Below are 25002 nucleotides of genomic sequence, written 5' to 3' on the forward strand. Positions count from 1 at the left end.
TCTATAATTTCCTTTCTTCTGCCTCCCTCCCTTCTTAAAGATTGGAATGACATTTGCAGTTTTCCAATCCTCAGGAACCATTCCAGAACCTAGTGATTTTTGAAAGATCATTACTAATGCCTCAACGAACTTTTCAGCTACCTCCTTCAGATCCCTGGGGTGGAGTCCACCTGGTCCAGGCCCAGGTGACTCATCTACCTTTAGACTTTTTATCTTCCCAAGCACTTTCTCCTTAGAAATAGCAACAGCACTCTCCCCTGGCCCAACACTCTCGCATTTCTAACATTCTGCTAGTTGTCTTCCAAGCTGATTACTGATGCAAAATACTTATTAAGTTCTTTCACCATTTCTTTGACATCCATCACTACCTTTCCAGGAGTCTGATATCCACTTTCATCTTTCTTTTACTTCTTATATATCTGGAAAAAGGTTTTGATGTTCTCTTTTATATTGTTGACTAGCCTGCCTTCATATTTCATCTTTTCTTTCTATGGCTTTTTCATTGCTTTCTACTGATTTTTAAAAGCTTCCCAATCCTTTACTTTCCCATAAATTTTTGCTATATCATGTGTTCTCTCTTGTGCTTTTAAGCTGTCCTTGACTTCCCTTGTCAGCCATCTTTGAATATTCTTCTTTTTTTGGATGTATCTTTCCTGTGTCTTCTGAATTTCTTCCAAAATCATCATTCATTGCTGTTCTGCCATCATCCCTGCTAATATCCCATGCCAATCAATTTTGGCCAGCTCCTCTCTCAAGCTTTTGTAATTCCCTTTATTCCTATATAATATCGATGAATCTGATTTTGGCTTCTCTTTTTCAAACTGCAGGGTGAATACTATCACATTATTATCAGTGCTTCCTAATCAAATCAGGGTCATTACATCACTCCCAATCCATAATTGCCTTTTCCCAAGTGGGCTCAACCACAAGCTCTGAACACCAACTCATAGGCATTCTACAAATTCCTTCTCCTGGGATCCAGCACCAACCAAGTGTCCTGATCTACCTGCATACTGAAATCCCCCATGATTATTGCAGTATTGCTCTAACATGCCTTTTCTATCTCCCATTGTAATTTGTGCCTACATCCTGGCTACTATTGGGAGGCCTGTATGTAACTCCCATTGGTATCTTTTCACCCTTGCAGTTTCTGAGCTCTATTCACAAGGATTCTACATCTTCTGATCCTATGTCACATTTCATTTTCTACCTGTGGGGCCACCCACCCTGCTCTCCCTAATGTTGACAATGTAGTAGTGTTTCTACACAAATTCCCAACAGCAATGAGTCTTAAACAGAATAGATTCTATCCCACCTAAACTTGGTGTGTTTGAGAGACAACATCTGTTTTGAGCTGCATTTAACCCAAACCAAAGACGGAAAGGTACATTCAAGAATGTTACAAGAAACAGGCCGAAATTGTTTTGTCTTTTTCAGTATGGTATTAATTTGCCCTCATTACAATCTGGCATTTTCCATTATTATTTAACACAACTACAGTGTGTTGAATTGCTGCAAAATCACTAATTTATCTGTTTTATCCATTGACTTCAAGTTGAATTTTCCTATCTGAGAAATTTCTGACAATGATTGAATTTAATATGCACACTTTAACATATATTTGAGTTGCATTTAATGCTTCTCATTCATTGGTCACCTACTTAATGACAGAATGTTATATATATGGCATAATCCACAGAGACCCAGAGTAATATGATTCTCTGTCATTTGCTTTTATGTAAATAATATTGGTAAACTTTTAAAAAGTTGTTGCAATGACTTTACAACTTTATGTTGTAAAATTGAGGTAATAGAAAATAACAAGTACAATATTAATGGAAGTTGAATGTTATCTCTATTTTATATGAACTAACTACTTGGGCCTTCTATGTAGAAGTTTCAGGGAACTTCAGCCCTGCAAGATAAAGTGCAGGCCTTATGCATGGAAATTGGAAGCACAGGGCTTGGGGGTCTGATGATTATCGCGGAATGTAAATACCTAATAGCTTGTTGTAGCCTGGAGTTAACAAGGTGCTAATTGGTTAATTGGGAGTGGACTGGATATAAAGCAGACACAAGTGCTGGAGGGATTTTAGAACTAAAAGGGTTATTGATTTGGGGCTAAACAAATATCTGCTTTATGCTCGTCCAATAATACATAAGAGGTGAAGCTGAGCATAAGTTTAAATGTAGGAAGCTTATTTGGAGACTTGAAATCAAGTTTTAAAAAAAGCTTCAGTTTATGAGTGTGACCTCAGACAGATTGAGAGATTCCAGGAAAAACTCTACAGTTTCAGGCACTTTCCTCCAGAGAGGAGAAGGTAAAGAACTGATAGAATCCAGGTTCTAAAGTATAACATTATTTCATAAGGTGCATGTGGAGAACATACGTATACATGTGGAAAGGCTAATATAAGTCACTGACAAGTTTAACAAGAAATTGAGGAAATTTTAAAATACAGCTGCTTACTCACTTCTTTCTTGTTCTGATGAAGAGTCCTTAACCAGAAATTTTTACTCTATTTCTCCCTCTAGAGATGCTGCTTGACCTGCCGAGTATTTCCAGCATTTACTGATTTTATTGCAGAGGAAATTAATTTGTGTTGTTGGAATGTGGAACTTGCTACTTTATGGAATATTTGAGGTGACTTATCCAGATGACTTCAAAGGAAAGCAGACGAGGGAGAATGGAAATTTGGAGAAATCATTAGAAGGATGGGATAATGCAATGCTTGAAGCATTAATATCTTCTGCTTCTGTACTGGAATTTCCCGTCGAAGTCTGTGAAATTTGACATGTTGTTTTTATGCCAAATATAACACTACAATAAAAACAAAGACACAAGAAAGACCGCAGATGTTAGAAATCAAACAGTAGTTAACGTCAACTGATCTTTTATGGTTGTCAAATGAAATCAGATCAAATGTGGTGTCATTACAGTCTTGGGAGGAGAGATTTAGAGCAATCCCTTCATGTGCAAGAATCTCACACGATGCTATTACAGCCTAGGCCATTGGTGTTCATCCTCTACATCCTCCCCGTGGAATGCACAGGTTTTCTCTGGGTGTTTCTTCCCACAGTCCAAAGGCATACTGGTTGCTAGGTTAGTTGGTCATTGCAAATTGTCTCGTGGTTAGGGTAGGGTTAAATCAGGGGTTGCTTGGCAGCGTGGCTTGAAGGGCCGATTCCACATTGTACCTCTAAATAAATAAACTTTCACATCTATCACTGTAATCTTACCTGACTGAGATTGCCTCAAATCTCTCCCCTGATGGATAGATGATGGCCAGTTAACAACTAGTCAATTAAAAAGACAGCTGACTAAATCTACCTAATGCAGGTAGTGCTATTGGTTTGATAGCAAGGCTTTAGCTAATATGGACATGTAGGGAGAATGGATACAATTGTATTATATGACATTTATGAAATTATGCATCATCTCATCGTTTTAGGTATCCTGATCCTTACAGAATTGTTAAAATTCACAAGTTGGAAAGCAGCTGCGAGGTCTACACGTGCTGGGTGCGAAGAGATACTTTAATGGTCACTGTGTAGCAGCTGTGATGTACCTATATCGTTCTGTTTGAAAGTGTGTTCCAAAGCAGAGACTGTCCCATAATCTTCCCTTGACTCCTATCCATTTGAATGTTCCCTAGGTGCCTTCTTTGCAAACAATAACCATCAACAGTGATGTAACTGAAGGTTCTCTAAAGCTGAAGAAGTGCAGACCCTGCTTGAATATATCCATAAATAAATATTAAATATGGATCCTATAAGCCTTTGATCAACTGCAAAATATATACTGTATATAACAACCCGAATTTCAGACATTTACTGTAAAATGTGTCAATGCTAAACTATATAAATTGTATAATTATTACTGGCATGTATGAAAACATTGACTCATTGACAGTTACATCACAGGAGAAGTCCATTCTCCCTACATGCCCATATTGTTGAGGCAGTGCAATCAAATCAATGGTGCTCAGTTCTTTATTGCCACCTCCTTTTAAACATGGCGAGAGTTTCTGCCTCGACTACCCTTTCAGGCAGATCTTCAGACACACTGAATCCATTTTTGTTGACTCATTTCATGTCACTAAACTATCTCCAGAAGGCCACAAGCAGTGGAAGTCAGACATATTGGATTGTTTGTTATGGATATGAGCTTCAATTAAAATCAAATTTCTTTTAACCAATTTGCTATTCCTGCTATCTTGTTGAAGAAACATAAAAAAATCTATAACTGTTCATTTTCAGGACAGATTTCTGAGAATAAACTATGTGTGAGAAGTGAGAGTATATTATTTGTGTTTTTTTAACAATCAAAGCATTGATTCATAAAATAGCACAGAAGACTACATTGAAATGATTGTTAAGGATTTATGTTGCAAATTCTCCATTTTCAACTATAGGGTCAACAATTATGACAATTTTATGGTTCCCCAGTTTTGTCCATTCGATATAATCTTTTCCTTCACAATCTGAACAGTTTCAGCCTTTTAATGTTATTATCACACCTGTGAATCTTTAACATTTTGAAATTTTACTAATATTGATAATATTTATCCAAGGCTTCTCTCATTCTTTTGCTTATAGGTCAATATAGTTCAATTAAATTAATTATTTATCAAACTCAAAGCTCAATTTCTCAGATCTGCTTTGGAATCAAACTGTTTGATTTTGTTACATTGAACTCCACTCCAGATGAATTGCACTTGTAAGCATAGCGTGTGTGAACTATTTCTTCGTTATTTAACTTATCCTGTCATGTATATTATATTGCATTCAGTACAGTTTATCTTGGTCACCGCAGATTAGCACACAAAATCATGTAAATAACTTGTTAATGGCTGGGGAGTAATTTATAATCATTTTATTGTACAACTAGTTTTAATGATCCAATTGTTTTTATAAACTTGCTTAAATTCCAACAATTTATTGAGTGGCTAAGAAAAATATTTGTGGCCAAGTAATTGTTAAAAGATCATATTAAAATTTTTGGATTTGGTTCATTCAGACTTCAACATGCAGAAGCAGAAGAAATGTGGCTCAGAGCACTACTTAAAATGTTTTTTTGAGCCTTGAAAGATTCATAATTCTTTCCAAAAATATCATCATTTGGAAGCTGTTCCAAATCACAAGCAAAATTAGGCAAATGCTCTTTGAAGATTGAGAGAATTGAATAATATTAAAGAGAACCAAACCTATTGCGAAGAAAAACGAAATGGGCACCATGTCATCATTTGCTTGTTACCACTTCTTCTCAATTTCTTCAACTGAATTAAAGTAAACAGGAAAAATCATCAAAGTGGAGTTTTATTTTAATATATCACCTTATACAATATAATTCCTCATTTTAATCATTTTATTTAACATTTTTAAATGTACTTTAATATGATTGCTTATTTGTTGCACATTTACCGTAAGATAAAATTAAGAGTAATAAAATTCATTTAATGCCAGGACTTTCCACATCAACATAATATTTTTCTTCATGTAATCAAGGAAGGCTAAGTAGGGATGGTGATATTGCCAAGAATTAATAAATTCTATAAATGGGCAATATATGAAATGTATATAATATATTATTTATTGGTTTTCATTTATATAGATTGATTACACTTTTATACATGGCAAATTAATAAGTTGATAATTATTTTGTTTATTGAGTCCTTCACATAATTAGCCTAGTTAATAACTGAATTCAATGATATCAGGGATCTAATCTTTCAAAATCTTTATCATAATTAAAGTAATCAGTCACCTTGCACCAAGAAGTCTCTCCATTATCTGATAAAACTGATAAATTCTTTGGTTTCCATATGTTGAATATAAACACTTCAGTTGCAGTCTTTTGAAGATCTGAATAGTTCTATATACTTCAAATGTAAAATTGACAATCTTGTCAATTGTGCTTGCAGCAATATGTGGAATCTTAACCGTGATTTCAAAATTTCCTACTTTATTTAAGATTCTAATTGTGAAGAACAATTTCCCACTTTTCCATACAGTGATCATTTTAAGTTCTAACTATAAAATAATTCAGATGGTCTTGCATAGAATTTGTTAGCATTCTGCAGATGTGCTGCCAAAATGTGTCATATTTACTACTAATTTGAGTACCATCGAAAAAACAACGAGTTTTGCTTGATAGATATTACTGGACAGTCTAATCTAAAATAAACAGAAAATATTCAGCAAGTCAGGCAGCATTGTGGAGAGAAAAACTAAAAAAGTTAGGAATTAAGGTGCGAAATTAAAGAGCAGTAGGAGGGATAAGAAATATCTCCTGGTTCCTACTCCATTACAAAAATACCTTTTTATTCTCTGTACTTCTCTGATGTTTGGGCGGCAAGAGAAAACCAATGCACCTACAGTAAACCCATGCAGTCACAGGTGAAATGTGAAATATCCATGCAGAGAGCACCCAGGGTTAGGACTGGACTTGGATCTTTGGCACTGTGAATCAATGGCTCTACTGACTTTGACATTGTACCACTTATTATTTCATTTAGCTGGGGTTTTATGCTGCCTTACCTTGAATAAACAGTTTGAAATTTTTACCATAGTTAGTTTTTACTTATTAAGGAAGCTAAAATGTTCCAATTATTCCGTAAAGAAACTATTCCACAATGAATCGAGGAAATCATTGTTTAAACTTTTAGCTTGCCTGTAATAATATTAAACCTGCACTGGAACAAACTCATAATATCCTTTTACTCTTGCGTGAAAGAAAAACAATAGTTCTCCTAATATTGAAGAAGGCCTCAATCAAATGGTTAAATAATGTGTTTGACAGCAAAAGTGCTTATACAGACCTCATTTAAATAATGTTTCAAAATGATTGCACTATCATATGTGTTTCCTGGAATGAGCCACAGTACTGGCTGGCGTATGTTACATTTTTGTGAATATGAAAGTGATTAGGAACAAAGGCACAGGATTTGCATTGCAACCCAATTTACTCGCCTTACCCCTACATCCCTTGATACCTGCACCTAACAAAATTCTTTTGATCAATTTGAATATTTTTGAGTATGTTGCCAGTTCCACTTTCTTAAAAGACTTTCAAAAGTATTTTTCGAATGAAACCGTTTTGTTGCAAAGAATGGTGGTCTAAAACTAAAATGATTTTTAAAAGGAAATCTATGTACAGTTTGGAAGTAATAAGCAATAGTGAACACTGGTAAGCATCGCATTCTTTTGTTCAAGTGAGTTAATCATTGTGCCGAAAGTCATGCAGTACAATTTCCTGTTTATTCTTTTGTTTAATAGATACTGTATATGGTTTACATTATGGCAAAAGTTAAACCAGCTGATCCAAAAAAACCCTCATAAAACCTGGCTGAAACCTGCATGGAGAAGCCAGGATCAATGTTTATCATCCAGAAATGAAGAATGGAAAGCAAGTTTGGAGAGTTTCACTGAGATGAAGACATGAATATTAAGAAAAGAGTCTGTTGGTTAGGTATAGTCAAATAATAATGTATTGTCTCTGTGAAATCCCCTTCATGTACATACACCTACTAATCAGGATGCCAAACCTAATTACGTTTCATAGGGTTATTTACGCCTGTTATTTTTCCTCACTCTTTGCTGTTTGTTCTCTAAACTGTACTTGATCATTTTCTTCCCTCTATATTTCAATGTTGTTTCCCTTCACAATAATTTTTACTATATTTGAAAAATAAAACATTGAAATTTTGCGACAAAATGCATTACATAAATCAGGATCAGGTTTATTCTCACTGGCGTATGTCGAGAAATTTGTTAACTTTGCGGCAACAGTACAACGCAATGCATGATAATTGAGAGATAACGAAATCTGATAATTAAATACAATAAATAAATAAATTAAAGAAGTAGTGATAAAAATAAAAAGAAAGCAAACCTGATAGATTAACACAGTGATTTAAAGTAAAACCATTGACAAAATGCTTAATTTTCCTCAACAGAAATTTGGAATGGAATCATAATTATATTTTATATCAGAGTAAAGGGATTAATTGGAATAGCATGAGAAAGCAAAGTGTTGCTATCACATTAAAATGTGCTGATATTGAGACTTGTTTTATCATCAGGTACCAAGACAAGAACAGAATTCAGTTTCAGTCATGTTAGTTATCATCTTTCTGTCAATACTGTGTACATATTTGGCAATTATCTGAACAAAAGGATACATAAAATGGACTGTTCTTTTCTTTGCATTTCAGACAGTGCAATCAGATATTGTTAATGACATACAAATCTTTACAGACAATTCTGTAAAAACATTAACCTATTTTTTAAATAACAGTAACTTCAGTAACTATTTTATGGAATATCAATGTCAATAGCAAGGCTCGCATGTGCCGAAATTTAAATATAACTGAATGGATCGACCATTAAGTGCCTAATTAAGACTCAATCAGAGAACAATTAAGAGTCAATCACACATTTGATCTGGAGTCATACCTATATAACCCAGGTCAACTAAGGAGACCAGATTTCCTTTCTTTTAAGGGTAATATTGAAGCAGATAGATTTTTATTTTATTTAAATAGCTTTATGTGCAATTTAACTGACATTAGTTTTTAGAAATGAAGAAAAGTTATTTCATCAGATTATGGAAAACTAATGTATTGAACAAATAAACTTTTCATAAATATTTAATATGCACCTGAGAAGCAACAATTGTGGAATAAACTGCTATAACCAGATGAAGTTGGCATATAAAGGGTTTGTAAGATATTTGTAAAATATGTCCAATTTCAATTCACTCTAGGTTACCACGTTAAAGGTGCATCATCTTCTAGATTGCCATCAACTTCATCTTTGTTTCAAAATTGATATTGGTCTTGCAGTATCCACATTTTTTTACCTTTATATATTTGCAGTAACAATTGGTACTAAATGCATGTGATCAGTCAACATTTAACACAAAGATTTCTTATCTTAGCCTATTTACAAATCTGAAAGTTCTGCAGTTACATAATATTCCATTCTTTACTTATTTTAAAGTTTTCTTGATAAATGTATTTTTCTGATATATAAACTATATACCAATATATTATTATATAATATAGTATGTAAGCATATATAATTTAATATATTCCAACATAGAATAGTGGCCCTGTTTGTTAGTCACCAGCTTAGAAGATAATTTTACAAGCTTGATAACTTCGTGGCCTAAGGTAGAAGGAGTCAGTTTTAGAAACCTAGCACAATTATTTTTCAACATAGTCCCCTCCTACATGTACACACTTAGTTCAGTGGTTGTGGAGCATATGGATCTTGGACCTCCAGAAAGTGTCCACAGCAGGGGCGATTGATAAGTTCGTGGCCTAAGATAGAAGGAGATGAGTTATTAACTTTAAACTTTCTGCTCAATCACTGAAATAGCTGAACTGCATGTAACGAGAGCTGTATAACTCATGTCCTTCTACCTTAGGTCACAAACTTATCACCCATCTGTGGACACTTTCTGGAGGTCCAAGATCCACATGCTCCACGACCGCTGGACTAAGTGTGTAAATGTAGGAGAGGACTATGTTGAAAAATAAATGTACTCGGTTTTCTAAAATTGACTCCTTCGACCTTAGGCCATGAACTTATCAATCACCCCTTGTACATTGTGAAGTTATACAGAATATATTTGAAATGGATTATTGTGAGTATGTAATTAATGAGGTTTAACTGAAATAACATTTTTTCTTAAACAACATCAAAGTTTAGCCTTAATTTTAGATTTTTCAAGTTAGTCACACGCAGATGTGTTGGAATAACTTGTTCTTAAATCATATATTTAGCTTGTGGAGTATATGCTGCATCAGCAGAAATCTCATGACTATGTTCTACTTCCAGTTCACAAAATTTATAAAAGAATAACAGAGTCATGTGGATATAAAATTATATGTCGTTAGTGAGTTTACATAACCACTGAATATACTTTAAATACAGTGTTGCATAGACTAACAGTAGGACAGAGAATTGGGAAATTTTAGAAACCAGCAAAAGGATGACTAAGGATTAAATGATAACGAATGCAAATAATATTGAAACCAATTTATATAAAAACATGCAATAAGAGCTTCTATAAGTATATAAAAAAGGAAAACACTAACTAAAGTAAATGTTGGCTCCCAAGAGGATGAAACTGGGGTTTAGTGATGGAAAATAGCAAAATGGTTCTAATGTTTGCTTTTTATACATGATAGAAGAGACTAAAAATATTCAAATAATAATAGATAATTAAGAGCCTGATGAACATAAAGCTATTTCTAGCACTTGAAAACAAATATACTGGACAAACTACTGGGGCCAAAAGCCAACAAATCCTTTGTACCTGGAGGCCTGTCTCCTTTAGGTCTTAAAGGACTTGGTTACATTCCCTCAAAATTCCTTGAATTCTGGAGACATCACAGGAATCTTGCTATATTTCTACACTATTCTTGGTTGGTGCGACTGTAACAAAACCCAATTTTCCTCGGGATCAATAAAGTATGCTTGTCTGAAAAACTGCAAATATATATCAAGAAGGAGGGAGACAGAAAGGAGAAAACTTTAGTTTATTTATCTTAATACGTGTTGCTGGGAAAATATTGGAATCCATTTTAAGGAGATAATAGAACATTCAGAATTTAATAGAACAATCAAGCAGCGTCAATGTGGTTTAACAAAGGAGAAATGATGTTTGATGAATGTGCTAGAGTTTTTTGAGGATGCATCAAATGCTATGGATAAAGGGGAACAGGTAGATATAGTTTATTTTGGATTTTCAGAAGGAATTTAATATTGTATTGCATAAATAAACAAGACAAGGGCATATGGGGTTGAAAGAAATGACCAAGTAACAGAAAACAGAGAATTGTGATTAATGGGTCAAACTTGGATTGGAAATCAGTAATCACTAGGATGGAACTAGGATCAGTGCTGGCCTTAAACACTTACAATCTGTATGACATGGATGAAGGGACTAAAATTACTGTTATCAAATTTACTGAGGATGTGAAGATGCGTAGGTTTGCAAGACTTGTGGAGTACACTAAGTGCTTCCAAAGGGATATTGATAGATTGTGAGACTAGGCAACAATTTGGCAAATAAAGTATACCACTGGAACCTATGAGGTTATCCATTTGGTCTGAACAATTAAGTGATTATTTAAACAGAATGAGATGGGTTTTATAGCATAAAGGGCTCAGTTTTCTTGAAATGGGAATAAACAAAGGGTTACCATAATCAGGAAAACTCATGGAATGTTGGTGTTTTTTGCAATGGAGCCATTTTGATGAATCATTATAAGGAGTTGGTGCAATGCAGCCAACCTTTAACTTCCATAGTTTCCCAAATTCATAGTCAGCATCGACTAGTACAGTATTACTCTAACACCTCCTGATGCCTACAGGCTTTGTAACTATTGACATGGTTTGATGTGATTTTTGAACTTCTATTAGTGAGGAAAGGAATGTTGTTTCTAGATGCATGCAAGTTTTTGAGTGAAGTGCTGAAAAGCACCAGGTATCTGCAGCTAGCAAAGGACTCAAAGTCCCACCAAGAGCCCAAGGTTGGTGCCTCTACCTTTGTGCACACCAGGTGAGGAAATCGAACACAAATCTAACAGCAACTACAAATGTCATTCAACTCTGTGAATAACTCCTGCAAGATAATCTTCTTCAGTCAGCAGGGAAGAAATGCTATTTACAATTTCCATGATTCATTCTGGAATGGATCCCAAAAAAAGCTGAGAGTAGTACAACTTTGATCTTTGTACTTAAGAAAGAATGCAATTGCTTTGGAGTTACTGCACAACATCTCCAATGGACTGACTCCTGTGACGACAGCATTTACGTCCAAAGGAAAGTTGAAGTTAGGCCTGTACTCATGAAATATAGAAGACGAAGGGTGATCTTATGGAATTATGCAAGGTGGATGCGGAGGGAATATCCTTCTTGGTGAGCACATATCTAGAACAAATGAGACTCCACCTGAAGCATTATGCATAGTTTTTGGTCACTTTGTTAAGTTGGAAAGAATGGAAAGAAAATTAACAAGAATGTTGCCAGGACTTAAAGGCCTGATTTATACGGAGAGTTTGTGCAACCTAGGACATTACTTCTTGGAGGACAGGAGATTAAGGGATGTCGTTATAGGGCATGAATGGCACATGAGATATCATGACAGGGTGAATGCAAAGTATATTTATCCCAGAGTTGGGGAATCGAGAACTAGAAGCCATATGTTTAAGGTGAAAGGAGAATGATTTAAAAGTGAACCAAGGGGCATCTTACCCACTCAGAGGGTGTTATGTAGATTGAATGAGCTGCCTGAGGAAGTGGTGGTGGCAAACACAATAACAATGTTTAAAAGACACATAGACTGGAAAGTTTTATCGTGATGGGCAAAATGCAGGCAAAAAGGATCAGTTTAGATGAGCTGGGCTGAGGTGTTGTACTCATAACTATGGAGCCCAGTTTCAGAGTATGGAGTCATCAATTTAAGATGGAATTGAGGAAGAATTTCTTTCTCTCTCCTAATCATGATTCTTTAGAATTCTCTGTCATAGCTGTGGAAGGACACAATGTATTTTAAGGTGGGGATTAACAAGACGTTTGAATGACAAGGAAGTCAAAGGGTATGAGGACTGAGTAAGAAAGTGGTCTTGAGGCAAATTAGATCTGCCTTCTTCTTATCCAATTTCAGAACAAGCTTAAGAGCCAGATGGCCTACTCAAATTCCTGGCTCTGAAAAATCACTGCAATGGCAGTTAAATATCTCACGATATATTGAGTGTAAAAGGTGCAAGTAATCTTAAATGAGGATCTGAATTTTTTTCAAAACAAAGACAAGTTTTCATTGGAAAATATTAACTATGAGCCTTGGAGAATGTGGCTCAATTTTACTCACTAAATAGAAAAAAAAGAGCAAATTGAATTCGGGTATTTGCATATTAAGAAAATATGCATGGTATACCAAGGTTTTTGAAAAAATACGTATTGCCAAGTTATTGCTAATGATTTTCTTCTGTGCTGACAGAGTCAAGGATTACATTTCAACAAGCTGCACAAACAAAAATCCAAGCACAGGAACTTTTATTTGTTACCCCAATGTGTGCAAAAAGGAAGCCTTATGGGATCTGACACAAATATTTTGTGAACTGAAATCAAATCAAAAAGCAGCTAATGGAAAATATTATCCTATAGCAACTGGTGTGAAAGGCTCTGATTCCAAAATTTGCAAAATTCTTAGTATGTAATTGCTAGATGAAACAGAAGTTAGCAGAGTCTGGTGAAATAATCTCGTTAATTCTTTCAGTGCCACTGATGATTATAGCGAACGAATATGTAACAAAATTAAATGGTGATGCTTTTAACATGTTTTTTTTTACATCGAGAGGCATTTAATCAACCTATCATGAGGGTCTCCCCCCCACATGGGTGGTTTTGACAGGGCCGATTTGTACAGTACCAGGTGCCAACAGCAGAGAGGTCGGAACAGCAGGTTTCACACCTTGGGCTGTACTTTGGTCTCCTTACTACTTGGCATGGATGTTGTGGGACATTTCTTGTCACCTGCCTGTTCTTAACCAAACTCCACTATATTCAGAAAATAATCTTAAAGAAAACTGAAGACACGGGCGACATTTTGAAGATGATGGAAATCTGGAAACAGAAAATAATCGTGGAAACAGCATCGGTGTAGGACGTCATGGAGTTAGTGTTCAGGTCAGTCGCCGTTCTGCGAGTGTCTAGCTTTCCCTGCGGAGTAAAAAAAAGACAGAAAAGCAAATGTCTTCGAGGAGTTGAATAACTGGAGTGAAGTATGCCTGTCTGGAGATGAGAACAGTGTCTGACCTGCTGCGTTCCTTCAGCACTTTGTGATTCCGTGTCCTATTGATAGATCATCTTTAGTCAGTTACCTCACGCCTACAAAATTACATACTTTTACAGCTTCACACTGAAGTTTAAATAAATTGCTATATTGCACGAGTTATATTACAAACAGCATCCATTGGCCATTACTGCATAGTTTCTTTTCAAAATGCAGAATAAAATTGGTTAAAATAATAACGCAATTCATACGATGAAGTACTCTTGTATTAAACTTTATAAAGTGTCCTTGCTGAGGGTCCAACCTATCTCTAAAGATTCCTGTATTTACTCTTATTAACAAAAGTGGTAACATCAGCCATTTCACCTATTGGATTGATAAAATTCCACGTGCCGATATTTTTACGCCGGTAAGTTAACGCGGTAAAGATCACCATTTTGTGCTTTTGTGCCTACGTCAATGGATCAGAGGAATGTTATCCTCTGGTCTGATCTAAATAGTTAGAGTAGTAACTTCTATCGTCCTGAGCAGGCTTTCCAGAAGAGGGCTCGCTTCTGTGCAGACTCCAGTTAATACGCCGTTGCGATAAACCCCTCACCTTCCAGCTGATCGTCCGCTACCGGCAAACGGCCGTTTTGTTTAGGAGCCAAAGTCTCGTGGGAACTCAAACTGCATTTTTTCTTTCAGTGCACCTGCGGTGATATCATCCACTTTACAGGGGAGAACTTCCCTCTCCCGCTGCTGAGTGAGATGGAATGTTACAGACTTGATTTGCCGAACGACCTGAGTGCCAGAAAACTTGGCAACGAATTGCATTCTTTCGGAGAAAAGTTATTGTAATTTGCCTTTAAAAACCCAGAGGAAAAGCCTACTTTAAATCTCTCAGCACTTGCTCGCATCTAACCATCTGAAGCCCTTATTTGCTTTACAATACATGCATTGAATTTAACTGTCCATTCAAAAAATCCTCCCAAGTTCCCGAAGACATCCTCTGCGGCTCCAAGTTGAAATCTCACGGTGACTAATACGAACTGTGTCATCTCAGTCTGTGGGAGGTGTCTTCAAACGCTGGCCCCTCGCACCCGGACGGAGATACAATGTTCAGCTCAAGGGTAGCGAAGCAGCAACAAGAATAAACAGTTTGAACGTCGAATAGTTAAAGTTCAAAGTTCAAAGTTCATAGTAAATTTATTACCAAAGTACAAATATTTCTTCAAGTACAGCCCTGAGATTCGTTTTCCTGCGGGCGTACTCAATACTTCTATGGTTAGTAATCTTTTAAAAGTCCATTTCAAAAGAAGGACAGGGAAGAGGAAGAAATCTCCATAGAAGTTTCCAATGCGAAGTAAAAATCTCTATTTTGGAGATCAATTTGTTGAAATAATAAAAAAAAACTCCAGCAATCTTAATAAGAAAGCACAACACACTCGCGCGCGAGTCCTTTACAACAGCCCCAGTTTCTACTCCCTAGTTAGACTTGTCAAATTTACAAATCATTCAATCAGCAATCTGTTACACACCCAGCTCGCAAACAAATCGCCTAATTATTTTATCCAATGGAAACACTTTAAAGTCAGTAACTCCATGCTTCTTATGCGCGCGTGTGTTGTGGAAGAAAAAAATCGATAACATTACAGCATCCACGATTTTAATCATTCGGGAAATCCCTGTCAATTCTTCAGCGCCAGCTGGACAAACTACACCAGGCTGATCACAAATCAGAGCCATGCGAAATACACATTTTTCCTCACGCAAAATACACGTAAAAATACTCATACAATAATAGGGCGTTCATTTCTTTAGATATTTAAATAAACAATCTAAACAAATGTAATTAATTTCTACTGGTTTTTTTTTGCCTGGATTTTGTTTCTCTAATTTTCACACAACCGTACAAATGAGCTAAACAAAATCGAAGATGAATCAAAACCTTACTTAAATCCAGCGCAGCATAAATTAAATATTGCTGTATCACTGCTGATTGTACAACCATGATTGGCAATTGTTCGTATATATCAGAACACTGCAAACGACACGTAATGTACATATGTCATCGTCTATCCTCAAACATTTTTATACATCATGAAGTAGATGGATGTATCAAATCTAAATCCACATGTTACAGGTCGGTACCGGTATTAAAATTCCATTCCCCTTGCACTAATTCATTTGGTCCGTTCCGACCCAGGGTATATTTCATTGAAGGTTCTGTGGGGAGGAGAGAAGCGTGTTTTCCTGTGCAGTTACCCTCGACTGCATAATCAGTGAAAGCGAATGTTAAACTTTGAACTGCAAATCTGGCTCCGAAGCCTCATTGGTAGGGTAAGTGTTTTGAGAAAAATGTAAATACGACTGGATTACAGGAAACCAGGTTTCTAAATTGAAACGAGAAAATGTAGCGATTATTGTTCTCTGTACAGATGCACTGCTCAAGGAAAGAATTAATCTCTGTAAACCCACTAGGCTCATTCGAAACCTAATTTGAGTACTCAAGAATCTTTCACTGGGTGTTTTCTTTCTCTCTGCGCATCCCGTTAATAAAATCTTTTGTTACAGTTTAGGCATGTTTCTGACGAGTGCGACGGTTTTGTATTATAAATGGATTCAGTTTAACAATGATACAAGTGATTACATCATATCCATTTCTTCTGAATGCGGATTATATAATTAATTTTAAAAATTTATCCTTAAATGATGTCCCAAGCAATAGTTCAATGAAACCAAGTTTTCAGATCATGGCAGATCGCGTGGAAGAATGAAACTGAATTGTGCATTGAACACTAAACTATGTTAGCACGCGCATTGCTCTTAGAAATCTCCCGTTCTTTCTTTCACTGGTTATTTCTCCCTTTCGTTGCCATTTTAATCCATATCCCAAAGCTGTATCCTAATGGTGAAATAAATGGTGTAGATTTGGAGGGGAACTGTTTATTTTCCGCACCGTTCCACCCGTTGCTTGTCCGGTGTTTGGAGACAAAATAAAAGACTGAAGAAATTTAGTCCTGGAAGAGAGACCAAAGGCCTCGGAGCAGGATTGCTGGAGATTAGGTAGAGCGGAAGGTAACATTTTATCTACCAGAGATTAGATTCGTCTTCTCAAATATGAAACGCGCTAAAACATTTTTTCTCATTGAATGGTTTATAGGCTCCTGATGGTAAATTCGAATTTAATAGAACTTAAAATTATACTTAAAAGTGCCCAGATCAGCCACAAATTTAAGGACATGTGTTTAACACACTGCGTAGTCTCCAATTGAAAATAAAGTGCAATGCTAAGAATCGAATGAGAAACTATTTAAATAACAGCGTTACTAATCCTCATCTGTCTGCTTTTTGCTGGCGAGTATGACTACAATTAAAACGGGATACTGATCAGACTGACCTCAATCAATCTAACAGAGATAAAAATAGAACCGAATCGTATTCTGAAATCTAGTTTAGTCGCTGTGTTCCCCCCGATTTTATTTTCCCTTACTTTTATCTCTCTGGGTTTGTAAACAAATGCACAAAACAAACCGCTTTGAAATTACGTTAAATTTAAGAGAGCGCTTTGACGTACGAATTCTCCGCTCACAATTAGATACAACTCCAAACACAATATCCTTTTAATAGCAAATTTATTTGAACAGATTTGATTTTCTGTACACCAAAATGAAATTGTCGTCACCAAATCACAAACTTAGATCGGGTTACAATCAAATCTGACATCAAATATATAATTTATTAACCAACAAACATTTTACTGCTTTTTAACGTGTGATTCTGTCTTTTAAAAACATAATACAAAATTTGAGGAAAATAAATTACTGTTCGCAGCCTCCAAATATAATTGTTGAAAAAAGAAACATTTAAAGAAAATATTTTATATTTCGGATCGGTAACTGATCCGTCATTTTCTTTTTAAATTTAAAAAGAGTTTTTCCCCTCACCTCCCCCTTTCTAAAAATGGCAACTTTTAGAGAACTTGTTTTAAAACTCCCATCGGCGGATCCGGTGGCCGGTAATGTAAGATAATGCTAATTATGAAAATGCCTGTCCTTTTACATAGTTTTCTGTTCCAGCCGGCAGTGTCAATGTTTTGTTTAACCGGGACTCCACAGAGAAAGAGTTGAAAGAAAAATATTTTAAACAAAACTTTGGGCAAGTCTTATTTATTTGGAGTGGATAATTTAGAAAAACAAACCTCGAAATATTCAGGTTTTATCTTATTTTTTATCTTAACGCAGATTCCTGGTCAAAGAGTCTGTCCTTGTTTCCCGTGGGTCGTTTCAGGATGGGGATAAGAGTGCAGGCTCGTAACCAGGTACTAAAACAAAGATTGCGGGGGAGGGAGAAAAGAGTGACACCGTCCATAAGAACAAATTCACCTGATATAGTCGAGATAACAAGGCGCTGTTAGGTGTTAGGCACACAGTCGGACTGCAATCCTTGTCTGAATGAAACAATTGACCACCCTTGCGGTAAAACCATGTCCTCGATTTCGCTCTCTTCACCACAGATGCGGAAAATGTCAACACGACTGCTAACTGTACACGTTTTACGAATACTGCCTGCTTGCTGACTTCTTTTTCTCTGATATATAACTTTTCTCCTGCCTCCTCCCTCAATATGATAGTCAAATATATAATTTAGGAAGAAGAGGGGGATGGGGGGAAGGCGTTTCCCATCGCTTTCTCAGTCCGGGATCAGGCGAGTGCCAGCAGTGACCACTGCCATGGGTCCTTGTTAAAGATCGTGATGTGACGGCGTCTCTGAATCAACACTATGCGAAAACACTTCGTCCTGTTGATGTACCCCAGGCGGGGTCATTCTTTTTTCTTTCTGTCTTCTGTTACAAAACCAGACCCGAACAACTTCTTTTTCTAACTGCAAACTGTCGGCTAGACTTGAAATTTCTTGGGCCGCAGGTTTGGGACATTTGAGGAAATGGGTCTCTAGCGCACCTTTCACACTCACCTCTATGGAAGTCCGCTTCTTTCGTTTCCTGCCCTGAGCCGCTATCTTGTCGATGCTGGTTGGACTGCCCGTGGTAGAGTCTGCTTCCTCCAGCCACTTGTTCAACAGGGGCTTGAGTTTGCACATGTTCTTAAAACTGAGCTGCAGGGCTTCGAACCTGCAGATGGTTGTCTGTGAGAAGACGTTTCCGTACAAGGTTCCCAGTGCCAGTCCCACATCTGCCTGGGTGAAACCCAGTTTAATCCGCCTCTGTTTGAACTGCTTTGCAAATTGTTCCAGCTCATCAGATGTGGGGGTTTCCTCGTCTGAGTGGTCGTGGCAGTGGTGGTGTGCCAGCTCCCCGTGCTCGGCGCTGTCCCTCAGACCCGGGTGCATTGACTGGCCAACGGTTGCAGACGGTGGCGGCGGCCCGACGTGCTCCAACATGCCGTTGACTGTGAAGGCGGGTTGGGAATAGATACTGAGAGGCTGCCCGACCGAGGTGATGGACGAGTTGTGAGACGCGGCCGTGCCCCATGCGCTCGGGTGGTTGGTATGCGGAGAGTGATGGGCAATGTGCGCAGAGCGGTGGTGCAGACTGGCGCCAGCGTGAAGATCTTCCCTGCCAGGCTTCACGTCTTGCTGGCTCAGGGGACTTGGAGAAATGGCCGCGGACCACGGGCTGCCTTCAGGTAAAGCCGTCACCCACTGGTGAGAGAGGGGGTGCCCGTTGCTGGGCAGTCCTTGCAGATAGTCACTTTGGATGAGTTTCTGGGGGCCCCGGAAGGTGCCCGCCTGCTGCATGCTCGATGAGTCGGTGGGGACGATGGAGTTGGATGTGAGGATACTACTGCTCGGCATGTAGAGGTTGGAGGCTGCCGTGGCCATGGCTCCACGAATCCCTCAGTAATAATAACCTGCCTACGGGAACAGCTTCGCTCTTTGACAACAAAGCTTAGGTAAAGCAGGTCAGCAGGGAGGTCAATGACTGGCACCTCTTAGGACCAATTGCAAGCCACGCTGGGGTTCCTGGCCGCCTTAAGGCATTGGCGTCACGGCGTTCTCGACCAATCGTGAGGCTAGAGGTGGAGCCACACTCCTCATTTTTGCATTTTGTTTCATTGAACTCCAAACCTCGAGCGTGGGGGAACCCAACGAGGAAGTCAATCAAAGGCCGGAGCCCATTGGCTCCCCACAGGGTAACTGACAGCTCCCACCTCCCGCACCCACGCCTGATGGTTAACTCTTGCTGGAGCAGAGTACGCACACACTCTGCCCCCTGCATGCCAGCAAGTTTTGACTCGAATCTCAGTGCCCTACCCCCACCCACTTGGTCTCCTAGAAAGCTCGCAGCAGCAATCTTTCTGAAAAGTTGAGAGTTTTTTGTGCTGTCAATAAAATAAATCTAAAACTTCATAATAATTGATCATGCTGCAAGCAACCAGGCTGGTTATTTCATACTCAGATTATAATTATTGATCACGAGTTAACGACAACCGTAAACTATTTTCGATGTGCATGGAGTTGCAGCTTGATTTCATGTATGTTCGAATGCAGCCTTTTTAGCAACTTTTCGCTGCTAGTGTCTATTCATTAAAACATACATAATTAAGGACACGCTGTCGCCTGCTTATTGAAAATGTAAATTATGTGGATATTTGTGTGCGTGTGTGTACAACGTCGAGTAAGTAACTCTGGACCCAGGCTGCTGCGAACTTAACTGCGGGCCCTTCTGTAATTACTTAGATCAATAAATATTTTCAAAGGGAACAGATCGGTAGAGCACTGAGAGAAAGAAATTAGTTTCATAGGGCCGAAATCTCGTTCGTTAGGTCCCTTATTCCTTGGGAGTCTGATCAGAAATGATGAGAGCATTTTATAGATATTCTGAGATGTGGGTACGCGGAATAATTACATTTTACATTGGAATAGCGGCTTCAGAATTCAGCTATTGGTTTGAAATTCCATTAAATTCAACGAGAGATCCTAGGTTAAGATTGATTTAAATTTGCATACATTTTCATATATTTAGGGCAAAATAAAGGGAGGCCGGGAGAAGCTGTTAGCCATTGCCAACAACAGTTTCTCAAAATTCAGCTGTACTAGAATTTCGAAGGGACTACGGGACGGTAATAGGTGAGCTTTCCCCACCACAGCTGGCTCTTAGCTCTGCAAAGCGGCCTTAGCCCGGTATGCTCTCATTTTCGTATTTTGAAATACACAGTTCTGTAATGTGTTAGCAACGTCATTTTTTCACGAAGCAGATTTTATTTTTGCATCTTTTAATATCGCAGCTGCCGTGTCATTGGCCGAGAAAGCAAAGGTATTCAACAAATTTAATATACAATGTTCACTTTTGGACTGTGGCCGAGAATTAATACTTCTAATGGCTCGTATTGAAAGGCGAACAATGCAGCAAACAACGTGGCGTGGGCAATTCTGACGGCATGGACCAGTATGCCCGGTTAGTACATAGGACGTCTCGTACTTGCGTTGCTTTGCGGTCCGCATCTGTCCACCGCCCCCAGAACTCGGAGTGGAAACAGGAGGTATGCTTTGAAAGCCAGGAGCCCATTTTGTTTCAGAAAAGTTTGGGCGACCTGCGATACTAAACGGGCTTTCTTTTCCCGTTGGGGGCAAAATCCCGACTAATTTCACTTGTCACTTTCAAGGTCAAGACAAAAGAGTGAAACAGTGCTGGCCTAATCTTTCTAAAGGATTTCTTTTCTGAAGTAACCTAAGCATCGGAGACTTCAAACCCATCTACCTAAGCGTAGCAGCGGCTGAAATAAACCTGTCAACAATTGACAGTAAAACATCATGGAAAATACGTTTAATTTGATGAACAGTCTAATATCTGACCTCTGTACGTCGTAATTTTAATTTATAATGTTTTTCGTCAAGTGTAGCATACAAAGGTTAGAAGATCATACTAGATGCTGAAGTTGAATTTACGGTTAGTTGTTTTAGTTCGATTTGTCACCTTATCAGTGGTGTGTTTTTTAAAAGGGCTGATGCTGGAATCTCCCTCTTGGCTTCTTTCATGTTAGACTAACAGGCGCTAACTTTCCAAGTGTAACAGATGCGGCTCTCAGACGGCCTTTTATGCTGATTCCCTTATTCATAGACACATTTTTGCGCCGATGATCTTGGTTACCATAGAGAGAGAAATAAAAGAGGGAACAGTGGTCACATTATACCATATATCCAAGGAGGAGAATAAAAGAGCCCAATTCAAACAAGTAGACTGGCCGGACATGGGAGAAGGAGTGAGCGAACTGAAGGCTGGTACTGGGTTACTGTTAATCGGAGGAAATACATTTACAACAAATGTTTCATATTTAGTAATAAATGGGTCGGTCTACAGACAAATGTTGAATTTTCTGCCACAGAGGTATTTTATTTTTGGTTGGATTTGCAGTAGTGTCAATGAGGTAAAACACCATAAAACCCAGTACACGAACTGCCAATCAGTGTCACGACCTTTTAGCTGGAACTTCACCTGCCTCTGAGTACTTGTAGCCCGCAGATCCTGCCTAAGTCCACACACTTAATAATAATAAAGAAGAGGCGCCTTCTCGTATTTCAGCCCCCACGAATTTAGTTTCGATTTTAATTGAACTCTCTACCAATTGTGAATGTTGATCACTTGCCCGTTAATCCGATGTCCACCCAGATCTTAGACGGATACAAGCCACCGTGTAACATTTTCTCCCAGTGAGGAGTAATCTATTAGTGCCCGTCCCGGGGCCGTTTTAAACGTGAAGATACCGTGGGATGAAGAGGCGGAAAAAAAACCATATTGGCTTTTGCGAGGATACTAAGTTCTGAAGTATGATGTGTTTTGAATTAGCACAAGTCAATTTATTTTTGCTTGGTATGTGTGCTCTTGCTGAGAGAGACTGTACGTATTCAAAACAGTCAATTTAGCACCTTTATCTTTTCCTGGCAACATAGTCAAACGACAATTTTGTGCTTCTTTATGAACGTCCACTGCTTAATTTTTTGAAGAAATCCCAATTTTGATAATCCTTTTTCTTTGTAAGCACCATTACAATTTCCAGATTGCCTAATTATATACAGTTAGTTACTCGAGGGTTCGTTCCATTATCAAGCAGCCCGAATCCATGAAGAAATTCAATGTGAAAGTTTTAGGATGTCTCTCCCTAACCTAAGCAGCGTGCTCGAAAATATCTGAAATCAATTGGTTCGAGTGACTTTGCTTCATTTACTTTGAAATTTATCGAGGAACGACTTAAAATTTATGAAAACAGACTTGTAAGTTTCAGTTGTTGGTGTTAGCATCCTGATCGGTTTTGATAGGTACCGGTGGAATTCTCTGTACTTCCAGCAGGTTAGAGAAGTCGTGGAGACTAACATGCTAAATTTCAGTTATGTTTTAGCTGAAATGCTACCAGCTTGATTTACAGCTGTTTGATTTACAACCAGTTTGATTGTTTAAGATATTCCACGCGTGAAACAATAAACACGTATTCTTAATTGTTTTGGGCTTAGACACTTAAAAAAATCCATTTGTTATTCGCTGTAATGTACACAGCTCTCCCCTATCCTCTAGAATACTCACGCTGTTCAAAAATTGGAACATATCGTTGTGCCACTGTTTCCGTTCAAACAGTTCTATTTTTTTGAGGCTTAAATGGGCGTTTGGCAAAGGCTTGTAGCTTGCATTTCATATTTCCTTGGCGCTCAGCACTCTCGTTTTGGATCTACAGATGTGTATAATGTATATGTGTTGATCTATGTATGTTTATAATACGGAACAAATATATACGTTTTGTGTACGAGAAGCTGTGGCAATGGTCGGAGTCTGGCTGCCTATCTCAGAGATAAAAACTAGGGTAGAGTTGAGGAAAAGAAAACACAATTAAATATCATGTCAGGTTTTAAAAGGCTTCGAACAATTGATGCACATGATAGATAGGATACAATCCTTTGGTATGTCTTGCCTATTCGGTCTGGTCCGTTCCGCTCCTATTCAAGTTCACGACAGAATCTACCCATTTCAAAATATTAATGTTTAGTTATAATCAATTTTATTTTAATTTCAATAATTCACTTGCATAAACATATCGCTAGATGAGAAATAGTGGAAGGAGCTTTGGGCGAAGACCGGCTGTGAAGTGATATTATTTTGTATAGATTAGGACTGATGTCGGTCGGGGTGCAGGTGTGTAAATAAGATGACTCCGAAATAAAAGCTGTGTCCCGCTGTATCACAACGACTGCGGGGAAAGATACAGCAACTGGACAGCACCGAATAGATGCACTCAGCGGCGCTGGCTTGGACCTAATGAATGTTAAACGGACACTGACAGGACGGGACGGAAATAGAGCACGGTGCAAAGAGAAACGGAATTGTTGCTTCATTTATCTTATTCCAGAGCAAGTGAAGGAACATAAACTTTTATGTTTAGCGATGGGAATACACGGCTTTACCCTACCTTTATGTCCGGAGGGAATTTAAAATGCTTTCTCTTTCGGAAATATTGCCATGATTTTGTTTTTAAAGTAGATCGTAGTTCAAGTTCTTATATTCGTCTTCTTCTATCACACTCTTGCCAGTGATCTGTGAACTAAATTTCAGCACAACAAGAGCTTTGTTTCGGAACAAAATCTAAGCACTGGCGAGGAAGGAGTTAATCACGGGTGGGCGATCTAATGCACACGTTGTCGGGCAACGCTCTTGCCACTCTCGCCGTTCTAAAAATTGGTGCCAGAGGCCTAGATTCAGCTTTTGACTCTGTGGGTTCTTGCAGGTTTAAACAAAAAATCATTTTGTGCAAATCTCTCCAAACGTCCAATTTCAGAGTAACTGCAGGAAGCTTAAAAAAAAAGTTCTACGAAGTTTCAAATCAGCCCACCGCTGTTGGAAATCGGCGCTCGCATTCTGCAAATCTAAATCCGGACTCACGTAACAGCAAATTGAGAGATAATGGAAACGAGTTCTCAGTTTTCCCACCACCTTGCGTTTAACAATTTTCTCACACCTAACTCGATAGCTTATTAAATTAGTTTTGATTTTAAAAATAATTCTGTTTTGATGGAATCGATACCACACGCTCAGAACAAGTGAGGTGAAAGGTCACTTGAAATGTTTCTTGTTTCTGTTTCCACAGTTGCTGCCTGACCTGCTGAGTATTGCCAGCATTTTCTGTTTTTCTTTTAGTTTTCTTTTTTTTGTTTTGCTTTAGGAATTTCAAAGAATTGGTTAGGTCCAGCGATAGTTTTGTGTTTAT

At 38.0% G+C, this 25002-nt stretch overlaps 1 protein-coding gene and 1 long non-coding RNA gene across 7 annotated transcripts in view; one reads left to right on the forward strand and one right to left on the reverse strand.

The window, feature by feature from the left end:
* Positions 1–20075, reverse strand: part of LOC132398280 (POU domain, class 3, transcription factor 4-like) — a 116618-nt gene extending 96543 nt beyond the window's left edge. For 2 of the 6 annotated variants that reach the window (XM_059977473.1, XM_059977472.1), the window contains exons 1-2: positions 18767–20065; positions 5208–5279 (exon numbers count right to left, since the gene is read on the reverse strand). In XM_059977473.1, the coding sequence (XP_059833456.1) occupies positions 5208–5279; positions 18767–19633 (939 nt within the window). In that variant the 5' untranslated portion in view covers positions 19634–20065. The other 4 variants (XR_009513602.1, XM_059977471.1, XM_059977470.1 and 1 more) reach the window with 4 other exon arrangements.
* A 577-nt stretch (positions 20076–20652) lies between these two features.
* The window catches only part of LOC132398281 (uncharacterized), a 36199-nt gene continuing 31849 nt past the window's right edge, over positions 20653–25002 (forward strand). Inside the window, exon 1 of the long non-coding RNA XR_009513603.1 lies at positions 20653–20935. This is a non-coding gene — a long non-coding RNA (uncharacterized LOC132398281). The remainder of the gene's footprint in view (positions 20936–25002) is intronic.

This window comes from Hypanus sabinus, chromosome 8 (genome assembly GCF_030144855.1).
Source record: "Hypanus sabinus isolate sHypSab1 chromosome 8, sHypSab1.hap1, whole genome shotgun sequence".
Taxonomy (NCBI): domain Eukaryota; kingdom Metazoa; phylum Chordata; class Chondrichthyes; order Myliobatiformes; family Dasyatidae; genus Hypanus; species Hypanus sabinus.